The sequence below is a fragment of the Aethalodelphis obliquidens genome, unplaced genomic scaffold, assembly GCF_003676395.1.
Source record: "Aethalodelphis obliquidens isolate GAN/ISIS:26980383/991018 unplaced genomic scaffold, ASM367639v1 scaffold78, whole genome shotgun sequence".
Lineage (NCBI taxonomy): Eukaryota > Metazoa > Chordata > Mammalia > Artiodactyla > Delphinidae > Aethalodelphis > Aethalodelphis obliquidens.
In genome coordinates, this window is record NW_020838022.1 from 219018 (window position 1) to 231205 (window position 12188).

Sequence of the window (12188 nt, forward strand, 5' to 3'; positions counted from 1 at the left end):
AAGCTCATTTAATTTTTTTTTTTTTTTAGCTCATTTGATTTTAAATAGCAGCAGGACAAGGCAGAATAAATGAGGAAAACAATGAAAGTGAAAGACTACTGACTAGGGACAAGTTTTATTGGTGTTATAATCACTTTTGGTTGGAAGTGTTTGATTGACTAAAATTGCCTTTGGAATTAAGGATATCCAGGAGCTTGGTGAAGTTTCTGGTGCAGTTGTTTATTTGCCCTGAAGGAGGGAGACACGGTAGATCAGCATAGTCCTATGGTTCCAGTTACATTCTTTGCAAAGCCAAGATTAAGTACGGTGGAACATTTGTAGGAAAACTATGAGGCGATTACAAATCTGTCTCACAATATTCGCATTCATATATTTTGGGAAGAACATCAACTTTGTTTTTCTTTCAGATTGCCATAAGCAGTACTGGAGTTTTCTTAAAACTTTACTTATATATTTGCTTCCTTTTTAAGCTAGAAATTTCCCTTAGTTTACTATTGTTCTCTACGGATATCAAGTGTAGTTTTAGGGCACAGAAATGAGACTGCAGGGCTAATGGACCGGGTTTTTAAATTATTTTGAAAGCAAAAAAAGCAGAAGGCATTGAAGCTGTTACTTCTGTGTTATTCTTATGAGGATCCCCTTTATCATTTTTAAACAGCAAACTATTTTTTATTAAAGCATTCATTTTAATAAGCTGGATATTAATCACTAAGTTCCTAGTGCTATTATTGATTGTAATTTATTGATGTTCTAGTTGTACTTGTTTTCAGATTTCTGTCTCCATACCTCTATGAAAAAGAACATTCCACAGTTATTGCAGTCAAATATAGTCGACTCTCAGAACAGTTTCTAAAGTTAAATAAAGATAGGCATTTAAGTCATCTGATATTTACTGTCCAAATCTGGCCTTTTCAGCTATCACGGTACTTGGAATGTGCATTACATTTTCAGGTAAAATTTTTTTGCTCATTCTATTGAATCTTGTTAACATTTATAGTAAAGGACAAACAATTCCCCTATCCTGATAAAATATATTATAGCTTCCCGAATCCTTTGCAGTTAGAATAAATGCCAACCTGTTTTGGTATCCATTACCACTTTCAAATTGCATTATACGAAATAATGCAAATGTGAGTTCTTAATTAGCAGGATCTGTTTTGTTCAAATGTACAGCAGTAGAGGGATTTTTCAACATACTGCAGCTGCTACCTATGGAGGAAACAAATTTCACCTTACTAAGAGGAGCCGTACAAGTACATACGTTGTTATGGATGGATCCTTTAGTGTTTCCTTAAGCCATGCTATTTCATGATAGACTTTACTATTGAACACAGGAAATTTTACCATTGCTGCCCACTCGATTTCTGCTTCTAGGTTGTTTTTAAAGGAGAAGATGATGAAAATTTTAAGGGCAATGGGGGGGGGAAGGGTTCTTTATGAAAGATGCAATATTTACCAAGGTCATAAAGAAATATGCGTATATATCCATACCTATTTAAATATTCACTTAAATATTGTACGTACATCTCTGTATACATGCCATGCCCAGCAAACATTTGCATGAATATATCCGGAAGGCAGCCCCCGTGAAATGACAAAAATGAAAAAACTGAAACATATATGAATAGATCTTACTGATACTATAGAAGGTAGGACAGTATCCACAAATGTTGTAATAAATCCTTTGCTCGTTGGATTTTTTGGTCTAGATTTGAGGCCTTTAAACATCAACCAATTATGGTAAATGTTTAACTGTAGGAGTTCAGGAAGACAGCCAAATGCTGGTTTCAAAGCTATTGCTAGTTTTAAAGAGTTTTTCATTTTTAAGCAAAAGCATTTCTGGGTACGGGGTACACCGTATTATGGCTGGAGCTACTGCAATCTGAATAAGTGGATTAGGCAGAACATAGGTCCTGAAGAAACGGACCCTGCAGTATTAGCTGAAATGTCCTGGGGAAATACTTGCCATTTATAACTTAGCTCTCTTTACTTTGTGTCTGTTTATTCCCACAGACACAAAGTAAAGAGAGAGTTTTCTTAGCTGAGCACCTACGAAAACAGCAAGGTTGGGGGAAGGGGAGGAAACGACCGTCTTAGCCTTTGTGGTTAGGAAAGTCAGGTGTTTGAAATGAGGGCCAAACCCCCACCCCCACCCCACCCCCGCCCCACAGGTACATCTGCTTGCTTTCTAGACTTATTAACTGAATGACCTAGCTGCACGAAACTGGTTTAAGTGTTCGCCATTCCTCAGGATATCCCTACCCTCCTGTGGAAGCATTAACAAATGGGGCCTGGACAAGCCACACGCTGGATTTGCAACCTCTGGATATTTGAGATTCAACAGCTAAAGCCTCTTTGGTAGAGACATGACAATGACGGGGCTACTGAAGTGACTTTTCTTAGTCCGTTTCATCTCCTTTTCTGTCTCCCCGAGGCATCCCGTAGGTCTCTTTCCTTTTGCTCCTCCCACACCCTTCCGCACAGCCCCCAAACTCCAGACCTTGTCCCCCTTCTCTAAAGTCTCTCATTCACCGCCACCCTCCCGAACCAAAGTCCCCTCCCGGTCACCACCAAAGCCAGGAGAAGTGGAACGCTCACAATGCCTCCCTTATAGGGCTTGAGCTGGGAACTGGGCATGCTCAGTAGCTAAAGCAGATTTTTTTTCTTTTTTCTTCTTTTGGTCGCAAGTGCGGCATCTCTCTCAGTCCCACACCTTTCTTTCCTATATCCCTGTCCCCTCTCTCCACCCCCGGCCCCTTAATCAACCACGCTTAACCCGTTCCACACCGAAGGCTCGCAGAGTCCTGAGGTGCAGAGAATGAACCCGTCTCCTAAACCCACTAAATAGTCCCACTTTGGGCTAAAGCTTCACACTTTTGCCTTAAAGCCCCCAGCCCCTCACGCGCAGACAGGTAGGAGTAGTGCGAACACTACTGGCTCCCAGGAAACTGGTCCCAAGAAGGCTCCATCCAGGATCGCCCTTTACCGAAGAAGTATTCCCGGAGCCCTCTGTTCTGCGGGGGTGACAATTAGCCAAAGGTACCGTACCCGTGATACAAAGCCCAAGTGCGATTGTTGCCTTGAATGTCATTGTTGTTGACTCACTCCCCTCGATCCTGGAATTATTCAATTCCGCGTAGACTCGACGCCCCTATCTACCTCCCTCGACCCCCCTTCCCCCAGGCTCTCCGCGGTTTCTTTGGCTTTGCCGGGGTTCTTGGTTGCTCTCTCAAAGGAACGCCCCGGGTGTGTGTGTGTGTGTGCGTGTGTGTGTGTGTGTGTGTGTGTGTGCGTGTGTGCCTGCCTTGGTTCTTAGGGGACTGGGGGAGGAGAAAGGACTCGACTGTGCGTGTATGTGGCGGGGGGATGGAGGCTGGTGCGCCCGCGTTAGGGGGCTGGGGTCTCTACGCGGGAGGAAAGGGGTCGCTCCTCCCTAGGGGGTGTTTTAGGCAAAAGGAGGGGGGATGCCGGGGGGAAAGTGCGCTGTCTTTCCCGATGTGTGGGCAGAAGAGGAATCAAGTGGGGGTGTCTGGATGGGGAACTGGGGGAGGCCTCGGGAATGTGCTGGGGTCGAGGTGCAGGAGTGTCGGGAGGTAGGTTTGCGTGTGTGCCCGTGGGGGGGGGGGGGGGGGGGGGGGGGGAATCAGCGCTTGTATGTAAAGGTGCAGCCCGTGTGCGAGGGGCTGGGTGCGCGCGCGCGGTGTCTGGCCGGGGGCGCGCGCGCGCGCGCCGCTGCCCGCCTGCTCGCCTGCGAGGGCTGCTCTTTGGGTTTGACCGGCAAGCGGGCGCGGAGGAGCTCGAGGTCGAATCACATATAGACCGTTGTGGAAACTGCAGCGCGGATCGCGGCGCGGAGGGCCCTGCGAGAGCCGCCGGGGTCCGTAGGTGGGTGAATTTCCAGCGGGGGCTGCGGGAGCCGCACCGACACGCGCGGCCTCTTCCACCAGCTCAGCCAGGCAGCACGCGTGTGTGTGTGAGTGTGTTGTGCGGGCGCGTGCGCGTGGAGGGGGCAGGTATATTATTATTTTTAGTTTGGGTCGTGTTGGTTTGGGGCGAGCTGAGTGGCCAAAGCGGCTGTAGTGGCTACCTCCCGCCTCCCGCGCGCCGTGCTTGGCTGCCCACGGCGCGGTCGCAAGTCCCTGAGGACCAAAAGAATCTGGTGTCCTTAGCATCGCTGCCCCCCTGGCGGCCGGGGCGACAGGGAAAGTGTCCTGTCTAGGGTGATGAGGGCTGTCGGGGCCGCTGCGCTGGGCTGGGCTTTGTTTTCTGCGTCCCCCTCGCAGGCACTCTAGGCGAACGTAGATCTGGGGTTCCAGGCAGTGGCCCGCGAGCTGGTCGGAGACTGCTGGCACCCGGCAAGACAGGGAATACGAGAGAGGCCGGTGGGTAACTCATAAAGCCCTGCAAAGCCGGGCAAGCGCTGGCAGCGCGACTTTGCAAGATGCCCGAATGTTGAGCTGATTTCTGGCTTAGTGACAGCAGCATTATGTGGCTGGCCGGCGTTGGGGGAAGGGTAGGGGTGGGCGCGCAAGGGGGAGCCTGGGCCGCCGCTCTCGGCCACGGAGCCGCGGGGTCACTCTGCCTGTGACAAGCGGGCTAGTGACGCCCCAGTGGCCATCACCCTCGTGGCCTGAGCCGACCACCTTTTCCACCTCAACCACCGCACGCCCGGGTCTATTAGAGACCGACGGAAACTCCAGCAGCTGCCCCTTGTGGGACTGGAGCGCGCGGAGAAATGTGTGAGCAGCGGGGCTGAAGGCCCCCGCGACATCCCGAGCGGTCCCCCCGCCTCCGCTGCCCGGCTCACGAGACTGCCGCTCGGGCCCGGGACCCGGGAGGGGGCTGCGTGCCGGCTCCGGGCACCGAGATGCGGCAAAACATTGCGGTACGCGCCATCGCCGGCGACCCCTCCAGCCGCGTCGCTGCCGGCCCGAGGTAGCGCACAGGGGGCGGCGGGGACCGCGTCTCTCCGCGAAGCCCCCCACGCGCGCCCTAGGCGGGAGGGCGTAGGTTTCCCATGCCGGCTCCGGTGAAGCCACCTCGGCCCACCCTCCCCGGTCGTCGGCCCCTGCAGGCCGGGTCCCTCCGTGTGGAAGCGGAGCGCCAGGCGCGGCGCTCGGGTGGATGCCGGATTTGTGGTAAGGCCAGGTTTGTGCAGTCCTGGCCGGCCGTGGGAGCCGGGCGTCCTGCGCGGCACAGAGAGCGAGAGACTGAGAGGTGGATAGGGAGACGGGCCGCCCTGGTCACCCCGGGAGATGGCTTTTGGTACTCAACTCATACTTTGTGGGTTTGCTTTTTTCTTTTTGCCTTCCCCCCCTCCCGATTTTAAAATGTACATGTTTTAGTGGTACCATGTGAATATGAGGTTTCTTTCGCTTCATTCATTGCCCCTTTCCCTTTTGAGGGGCTCCCTTCTCCTTGCTCTTTTTCTTCCTCTCTCCACTTCTCCTTGGTCTCTTGTCCTTTCAGTCCCTCTTCCCCTCTCTCCTTGGCGGATCGACTCCCCCTCTCCCTTGCTTGATCCTCCAGCTGCCTGCGGCTTCTGTTTCATGCGAGCTGCATTTGGGAACTTCTAGCTCGTCCTTGCGCTTTTTTCCCCCCTTGCTACTTAAAGTAGAAATGACGAGGAGGAGGGCAGCTCCTTATGCAATTTCGGATCTGTTGATGCTCCTTGTTCTTGTGTTTTGTACTGAATTCAGGTATTCAGGTGTTTGGTTTGGTTTGGTTGCTTTTGAATTTCTTTGCGCGGGGCGGGGGGAGGGAGGAGGGCGGGGGTAGTAACAAGAAAAGACTCTAATGAACCAGAGTAGCTGTTGAAAACCAGATCTGTAGGAAGGCCAAAGAGCATGTGAAATTTTGATTTTACAATGAAAGTTAGTTTGGATGATGTCATACTTTAAAATTATGACTTCTTTCTGCACTGCCAATCAAGCTATCACTGTGAATTGGGGAAATGCACGTCTATATGACAGCCAAGGAGCACCTCGGCAGTGCCGGCTGTATTCCGAACCAAACTACTCAAAATGCAAATCTTCGTGGGTCGTGGCTAACGAATTGTCTACCTTGAGGCATGTTCGGTTTTACCACTAGCTGATTCCTCGTGGGCAAAATAAACAAAGGAGTTTCTGAGTGACACTTCTCTCCTTGTATCATTCCCTCATTGTGTGTTCCTGAGTGATTTATTTATTTAATTAATATTTGGTGGTAACCATATTGAAATTGCGGCCAGCTTCCCATTCCAGATGGAAAACACTCACACGGCTAAAACTGCATCAGTAAAACGCACAGTGCTTGCTGTTCCTTTTAATCTTTTCCATGAAGCATCGCATATATTTGTATATGCATGCAGTATGGAAGGAATTGGCAGCCACGGGTTAATTTGCTAAGCATGAAACTCCACTAAGTGATTCTTGATTTAGTTGTAGACAGGGACAGGGGGTGGTCATATTGGGAGAGGGGTGTTTGGGAACTGATGATTTTAGGGCAAACATTGGCTGTGCTAAATGTATCTGGCGCTGCAGATAAAGCCAGCCGGGGATTGTAGCGTGTGGACTCCTCTTCATCAGCAGTGGCGGTCTGTGGTCCAAGTGAAGGAGATCGGCATCTGAGCCAAGCTCAGTCGGACCTGGGTTCAAAATGGCACACAGAGGAATGGGAGAGGGCCAGGGAAGCAGGAGAGCCAGGTTTTGGGGGTGGGAAGGCTGTCTGGACATCAGCTAGGCAGTGCAGGGGCAAGCAGGTTTCTCTCCTGCTTTCGGGGACCCAAAGACAAAAGGCATTTTTCCCCCCTGCTTGGGAAATGACTGACAGGAAGCTAGATACCATTTATTTACCTCGCAGGGTCATCTGTGTTTTTTTCTGTTTTTGTCTTTTTTTTTTTTTTTACAGTGTAGAGCAGTGTACAGGAGTGAACTGATTCATGGCAATGTGCTCACCTCTGGCTGAAGCTCAGACAAGTATCTTTCTAGGGTTTCTTCCATCTTGATCTTTTGACTGTCCCCTCTACAGCCACCCAGTCCTCCCATCACCATCCTTCATGGAACCCAGGGCCCTAATGTCTTCTCTGCCTGGCTTCTTACCAAGCTGAAGCCTAGAGAGTAGACATTTACAAATTGAAATTCCTTTGTGGTGCTGTAGTTGATGTTCTGCGATCAGTCATTTGAGTCGCCAATAGGAAGCTTAAGGTCTGGATTCAAGGGTGAAATTTGGTGGTCCAAGTAAAAAAAAACTATTTTCAGATTGTTCAGGTTTAAGCATAATCAGCAACCTTTTTTTCCCTGTTGTTTGTTGTGTGTTCTGCACATGTAAGATTTGTATAAACTACAGGCACGGAAATAAAATGTATGGTATTTTTGGTAGTTCTTGTTTGACCGAGTGAGAATACTTGGAGTTTGGGGCGCCTTAAGAACACAAAGCTAATTATTATAGCCATGTGTTCGCTATGGTATGATTTAAGCACAAATTCTTCTTCAAGTAATGATCATTGAAAAAAATGTTTTCTTTTTATTTTTTAGATTATTTCTCTTTATTCAGAAGCATAAAGTTGTTTGCTGATTGCAAGAAGATGTTTCTTTGGCTCTTTCTGATTTTGTCAGCCCTGATTTCTTCAACAAAGGCAGATTCTGACATATCGGTGGAAATTTGCAATGTGTGTTCCTGCGTGTCAGTTGAGAATGTGCTATATGTCAACTGTGAGAAGGTTTCAGTCTACAGGCCAAATCAGCTGAAACCCCCTTGGTCCAATTTTTATCACCTCAATTTCCAAAACAATTTTTTAAATATCCTCTACCCAAATACATTCTTGAATTTTTCACATGCAGTATCCCTGCAGCTGGGAAATAATAAACTGCAGAACATTGAGGGAGGAGCCTTCCTTGGGCTCAGTGCATTAAAGCAGTTGCACTTGAACAACAATGAATTAAAGATTCTCCGAGCTGACACTTTCCTTGGCATTGAGAACTTGGAGTATCTCCAGGCTGACTACAATTTAATCAAGTATATTGAACGCGGAGCTTTCAATAAGCTCCACAAACTGAAAGTTCTCATTCTTAATGACAATCTGATTTCCTTCCTTCCTGATAATATTTTCCGATTCGCATCTTTGACCCATCTGGATATACGAGGGAACAGAATCCAGAAGCTCCCCTATATCGGAGTTCTGGAACACATAGGCCGTGTCGTCGAATTGCAACTGGAAGATAACCCTTGGAACTGTAGCTGTGATCTGTTGCCTTTAAAAGCTTGGCTGGAGAATATGCCATATAACATTTACATAGGGGAAGCTATCTGCGAAACGCCCAGTGACTTATACGGAAGGCTTTTAAAAGAAACCAACAAACAAGAATTATGCCCCATGGGCACAGGCAGTGATTTTGACGTGCGAATCCTCCCTCCGTCTCAGCTGGAAAATGGCTACACCACTCCCAATGGTCACACCACCCAAACGTCCTTACACAGGTTGGTGACCAAACCACCGAAAACGACAAATCCATCCAAGATCTCTGGAATCGTGGCAGGCAAAGCCCTCTCCAACCGCAATCTCAGCCAGATTGTCTCTTACCAAACCAGGGTGCCCCCTCTTACACCTTGCCCAGCACCTTGCTTCTGCAAAACCCATCCTTCAGATCTGGGACTGAGTGTCAACTGCCAAGAGAAAAACATCCAGTCCATGTCTGAACTGATACCAAAACCTTTAAATGCCAAGAAGTTGCACGTTAACGGCAACAGCATCAAAGATGTGGACGTCTCCGACTTCACCGAGTTCGAAGGACTCGATCTGCTTCATTTAGGCAGCAATCAGATTACCGTGATCAAGGGAGACATATTCCGCAATCTCACGAATTTACGCAGGCTGTATCTCAACGGCAATCAGATCGAAAGACTCTATCCCGAAATATTTTCAGGCCTTCATAACCTGCAGTATCTGTATTTGGAATACAACTTGATTAAGGAAATCTTAGCGGGCACCTTTGACTCGATGCCAAACTTGCAGCTCCTGTACTTAAATAATAATCTCTTAAAGAGCCTGCCCGTGTACATTTTCTCAGGAGCACCCCTTGCTAGACTGAACCTGAGGAACAACAAGTTCATGTACCTGCCTGTCAGCGGGGTCCTGGATCAGCTGCAGTCTCTCACGCAGATCGACTTGGAGGGCAACCCATGGGACTGCACTTGTGACTTGGTGGCATTAAAGCTGTGGCTGGAGAAGCTGAAAGACGGGATTGTCATGAAAGAACTGAAGTGTGAGACACCCGTGCAGTTTGCCAACATCGAACTGAAGTCCCTCAAAAATGAAATCTTATGTCCCAAGCTCTTAAACAAGCCATCGGCACCCTTCACAAGCCCTGCACCTGCCGTTACATTCACCACCCAGCTGGGGCCCATTCGCAGTCCTCCTGGGGGTCCAGTGCCTCTGTCAATTTTAATCCTCAGCATCTTAGTGGTCCTCATCTTAACTGTGTTTGTTGCTTTTTGCCTTCTTGTTTTCGTGCTGAGACGAAACAAGAAGCCCACGGCGAAGCACGAAGGCCTGGGGAACCCCGAGTGCGGCTCCATGCAGCTGCAGCTGAGAAAACACGACCACAAAACCAACAAAAAAGACGGACTGGTCACAGAAGCTTTCATTCCACAAACCATAGAGCAGATGAGCAAGAGCCACACCTGTGGCTTGAAAGAATCCGAAACCGGGTTTATGTTTTCTGATCCTCCAGGCCAGAAAGCCATGATGAGAAATGTCCCCGACAAGGAGAAAGATGTATTGCACGTGGATACCAGGAAGAGACTGAGCACCATCGATGAGCTGGACGAATTATTCCCGAGCAGGGATTCCAATGTGTTTATTCAGAATTTTCTCGAAAGCAAAAAGGAGTACAACAGCATAGGCGTCAGTGGTTTTGAGATCCGCTATCCTGAAAAACAACAAGACAAAAAAAACAAGAAGTCACTGATAGGCGGCAACCACAGTAAAATAGTTGTGGAGCAAAGGAAGAGCAGCGAGTATTTTGAACTGAAGGCAAAACTCCAGAGTTCCCCCGACTACCTACAGGTCCTTGAGGAGCAGACAGCTTTGAACAAGATCTAGGTCATGCAATCTTACTTCCTACAGAGGACATTTATTTAATGATGAAAGTGCCTTTTGTTGACTTCTAACTTCCAAATACTATATTATCAATAGGCATAGAGGCAGGTGTTTCCAAGGGTGTCTCATTAACTGTAGCTGCAAAGATGTGTCCCGTAGAAGAGAATTCCCTTAATAGATTTTACTACATAAAACCTATACTGTGGAGTCCTGTGGGGATACTGCAAACTCTATTGCCAAAGGGATGCTTTAGATACATAATTCACTGAATTTAACCTCAAGAGGCAAATCTGTTTTGTACCCCAATGCAAAACCTTCGTCTCTTTGTGCTCTGTAAAACAAACTCAAGAAAACTGTACCAGTGTTTGTACCTCAGCTGGGTCCTTCATCTTGCACGTAGATTCAGTTGGTGGAACTGGAATATTCCTTTTGATTTGTGGCATTGTTACAACTCTGTGTAAAGATTCTCTGAAAAGTTAAAAAAAAAAAAAAAAAAGCATGCCAAGAGAGAACATTCGATAGTATTTGTAAACCGGTAACCTTTATGGCCTGCATCTTGAAACTGCTGGATTTATAATGTTAAATTGTGCAAATATTTGTTTAAAATATACCATGCATTATATAACTATAAAATAAATTTGAACACTTTAAGCATTACCTGTCTAGACATAAAACCTAAAAGAGAAAAGAGAAATCAACGTGAGTTACCTAGCGTTTGCGGTGATCTGAAGAAATACGTGATGTTTCTCAGAATTAAACATGGCTCAAATTCAACTAATATTAGAGTTTGTTCTCAGTTATGTGAAATACCCACAATCCTTAAAGGTTGTCCAAAATTAGCAAAGTGCTTACCGTGTGAGCGCACCCAAAGCTATTTTTGTAACATAATTCATATTTATGAAGTACTTTGTATACTAAATAGGAAAATATGTACTCCTTAATCTGTATTTAATATGCCTGACTTGTTTTCCTGATCACAGGGAATTTATCAATAAGTATACATTTAGACAGCAAAAATATACCAAACTGAAACTGAAGCTTATGTGTACAGAAATATTCTGGACATTGTGATCAGGTATCATTTAAAAACAAAACAAAACAAAAAAAACACACACAAAAAAGTACAAAAAAATAGTTCTGTGCTATTCTTGAGAATTTAGCATATTATCTTCAGATTTGTTACCAACTGTGCATTTTAAAATAGGTTCCTTTGTTTTATGGACTGTGTGTGGGGCAGTTGTCATTTGCCATCACTTGTCTTGCTTTTCAGAATTCTATGAACTGAATTCAAATAGTTTTCACTACAAATATTTAAAAAATTAATGAGTAAGGTTAATAGTTATATCTTGTATGCATCAGTATCCTGTTCTTTCATCATTCTGACTACTATCAGATTATCAAGTAGAACAGTAAACATCATGGTGATCGTGGCTATCAAAGCCACACTGTAAAATGCTTTCATTGGTCTCAGATTCGTTCGCAGTCTGCAAGTACAAATGATATGCCACTGTGTTTGCTTGTGCTGTTAACTTCTAAGTCAAAATTGGTCAAAGGAGGGAAGCACTTGATCATGGGAGATATTTTAATATTTTTAGGTTCTCCTGATTAGCAAAGGAACATCCTGAGACACACTGCCTTCTTGGCCTGCCTGCATATGTATATTTTTCCTGCTCCATGTCTTTATAGTTACTGTATTGATCAGTAAGGTGACCAAGAAGGTAAATGTAGGCATTCTTCATGAATTTCAAGTGGCACGTGTTTTGGTGCAGCTTCTAAAATGATATTATGGTTAATGTCGTAACAGCAGTCCCTTTATTAATGACTAATTCCAGGGCTTTATGTGTTTGTTGCGAGATAAAAAACAAACAAACAACTTGGCATTCTTGGAGGTGTGTGTGTGTGTGTGTGTGTTTGGGTGTACATGCATACATATAGATAATTTGGAGATTTTTGTTAAATAGCAAAATAAATTGTCTCCATATGTATGTGCTGGTGCTCTTAAAACTTTAATGTGTAATTTTAATTTTCATGACAATGTGAAAACTTTATATGAATATTAAAAATAAATAAATACTTGCTTTCTGATCTTGAAAGAAAAGACATGAGGATG

General features: G+C 46.0%; 1 protein-coding gene across 3 annotated transcripts; it reads left to right on the plus strand.

Annotated features, from left to right (window-relative positions):
* Positions 1-2995: 2995 nt before the first annotated feature.
* On the plus strand, positions 2996-10555 carry SLITRK4 (SLIT and NTRK like family member 4). Of its 3 annotated transcripts, none has more exons than XM_027092466.1 (2): positions 2996-3039; positions 7515-10555. In XM_027092466.1, the coding sequence occupies exon 2, from the start codon at positions 7565-7567 to the stop codon at positions 10079-10081; it is 2517 nt and encodes an 838-aa protein (XP_026948267.1). In that variant the 5' UTR covers positions 2996-3039; positions 7515-7564; the 3' UTR covers positions 10082-10555. The 3 variants fall into 3 exon arrangements, with proteins under 3 accessions (XP_026948267.1, XP_026948268.1, XP_026948270.1); XM_027092467.1 differs by lacking the exon at positions 2996-3039 and adding an exon at positions 3576-3885; XM_027092469.1 differs by lacking the exon at positions 2996-3039 and adding an exon at positions 4235-4382.
* The last annotated feature ends 1633 nt before the right edge of the window (positions 10556-12188 follow it).